Here is a 1,460-nt window from a genome sequence, read left to right as displayed (position 1 = left end):
GTAGTTTCTTTATCTCTTTGTGTCTGTGACAGAACGTTATGTCAGGTGTGCAAACAAATGTCTTCCAATTTTATTGAATTGTACCATTTCATTTAAGCAAAAGAAATCAATTCTATTTTTCGCAAATATTCAGGGTAATTTTTTCTTAGGTTAAGTAGGATGTGATCTATGGAGGAGGGCAACAGCAACTTGTTGAAATACAGATGACAGCAGTTGTGGTGACAGAGGTAATTGTGATATTGGGTACAGCATTTTTCTTTACCTTTTTGAGTGGCCTCATGTTCTTCATTCTGTGGAGCAAACCAAAATTCAGGGAGGACTCGTGTTACATCCTCTTTGCCCACATGCTCATCAATGATTCTGTTCATCTGATGGGCACTATAGTGTTGTTCTTATGTGTCTTGGCATTCCTCCATATGTCTAAGGCCATCTGCTCTATCATGGTACTGATTACTGCAGTCACTTATCACAACACCCCACTCAACCTGGCAGTGATTTCACTGGAGCGCTATGTGGCCATTCGCTTCCCTTTGCGTCACACAAAGATTGCCACCCAGAGAAGGACAGCAATCGCTATTGGACTAATGTGGTTCATTAGCTCTGTTAATATCCTCATTGAGATATTTTACAGCATTGCACTTGATCCCCACTTTTTCACTGCACCCGTATTTTGTACACGGCAGCAGATGTTAATTGAGGAATGGCAGCTCGCCGTTAACAGTGGGTTGAATTTTTTTTTCCTTGTGGTTGTGGCTCTGACAATCCTCTATATTTACATTAGTATAACATTCGTAGCTAAATCAGCTTCCACAAACAAGGATTCAGCCAATAAGGCTCGCAGAACTGTGCTGCTCCACATGTTTCAGCTGGGACTATGTATCACCTCTTTGCTGTTTGCATTGTTTGAGGCTCTGATTGCCAAGACTGCCACTGCCTTGTATGTGCCTCTGCAATACTTGAACTTTTTTTGCCTCCTTGTTCTTCCCCGATGTCTGAGTCCCCTCATTTATGGCCTGAGAGACAGTGCCATCCGGCCACTTTTCCTCAGGTACTTCAGGTGCAACCCCACCACACTCAAGTAACACACTATGAGGGTTTAAATATAAAATGACATTTGTCAAATCATTTATACCTTTAGATATACCAGAAGAGACTGAATAGTGTCCCATGCAGGCTGTAAACTTACAGTATAGTAATACTACAGCTCAAGTCCAAATGTTCAGAGTTATGGTTTTTTTCAAATATGTGTATTGTGTAATTCCTACATGGTTCACCCAATCCGGTTGTAATATTATTCAATTAAAGCTGAAAGTCTGCACTTCACCACATAGTGATTGCTTTATTTCAACTGTTTGTTTGCTGGAGTACAGAGCAAAAATAACAGAAAATGTGTCATTGTGCAAATACTTACTGTCTGCACTGCATACTATAGTTGCCTGCACACAGAGGCGGGCATTGAA

General features: G+C 40.9%; 1 protein-coding gene across 1 annotated transcript; it reads left to right on the top strand.

Annotated features, from left to right (window-relative positions):
* Positions 1-203: 203 nt before the first annotated feature.
* LOC133132435 (odorant receptor 131-2-like) lies at positions 204-1,082 on the top strand. The gene has a single exon (XM_061247881.1). It carries the CDS (start codon positions 204-206, stop codon positions 1,080-1,082), a length of 879 nt encoding a protein of 292 aa, XP_061103865.1.
* Positions 1,083-1,460: the final 378 nt, after the last annotated feature.

This window comes from Conger conger, chromosome 7 (genome assembly GCF_963514075.1).
Source record: "Conger conger chromosome 7, fConCon1.1, whole genome shotgun sequence".
In the NCBI taxonomy this organism is placed as follows: Eukaryota; Metazoa; Chordata; class Actinopteri; order Anguilliformes; family Congridae; genus Conger; species Conger conger.
This window is presented reverse-complemented; position numbering and strand designations above follow the sequence as displayed.

Coding starts and splice junctions, on each gene's coding strand:
- LOC133132435 (XM_061247881.1), top strand. CDS start 204: ATGACAGCAGTTGTGGTGACAGAGGTAATTGTGATATTGGGTACAGCA.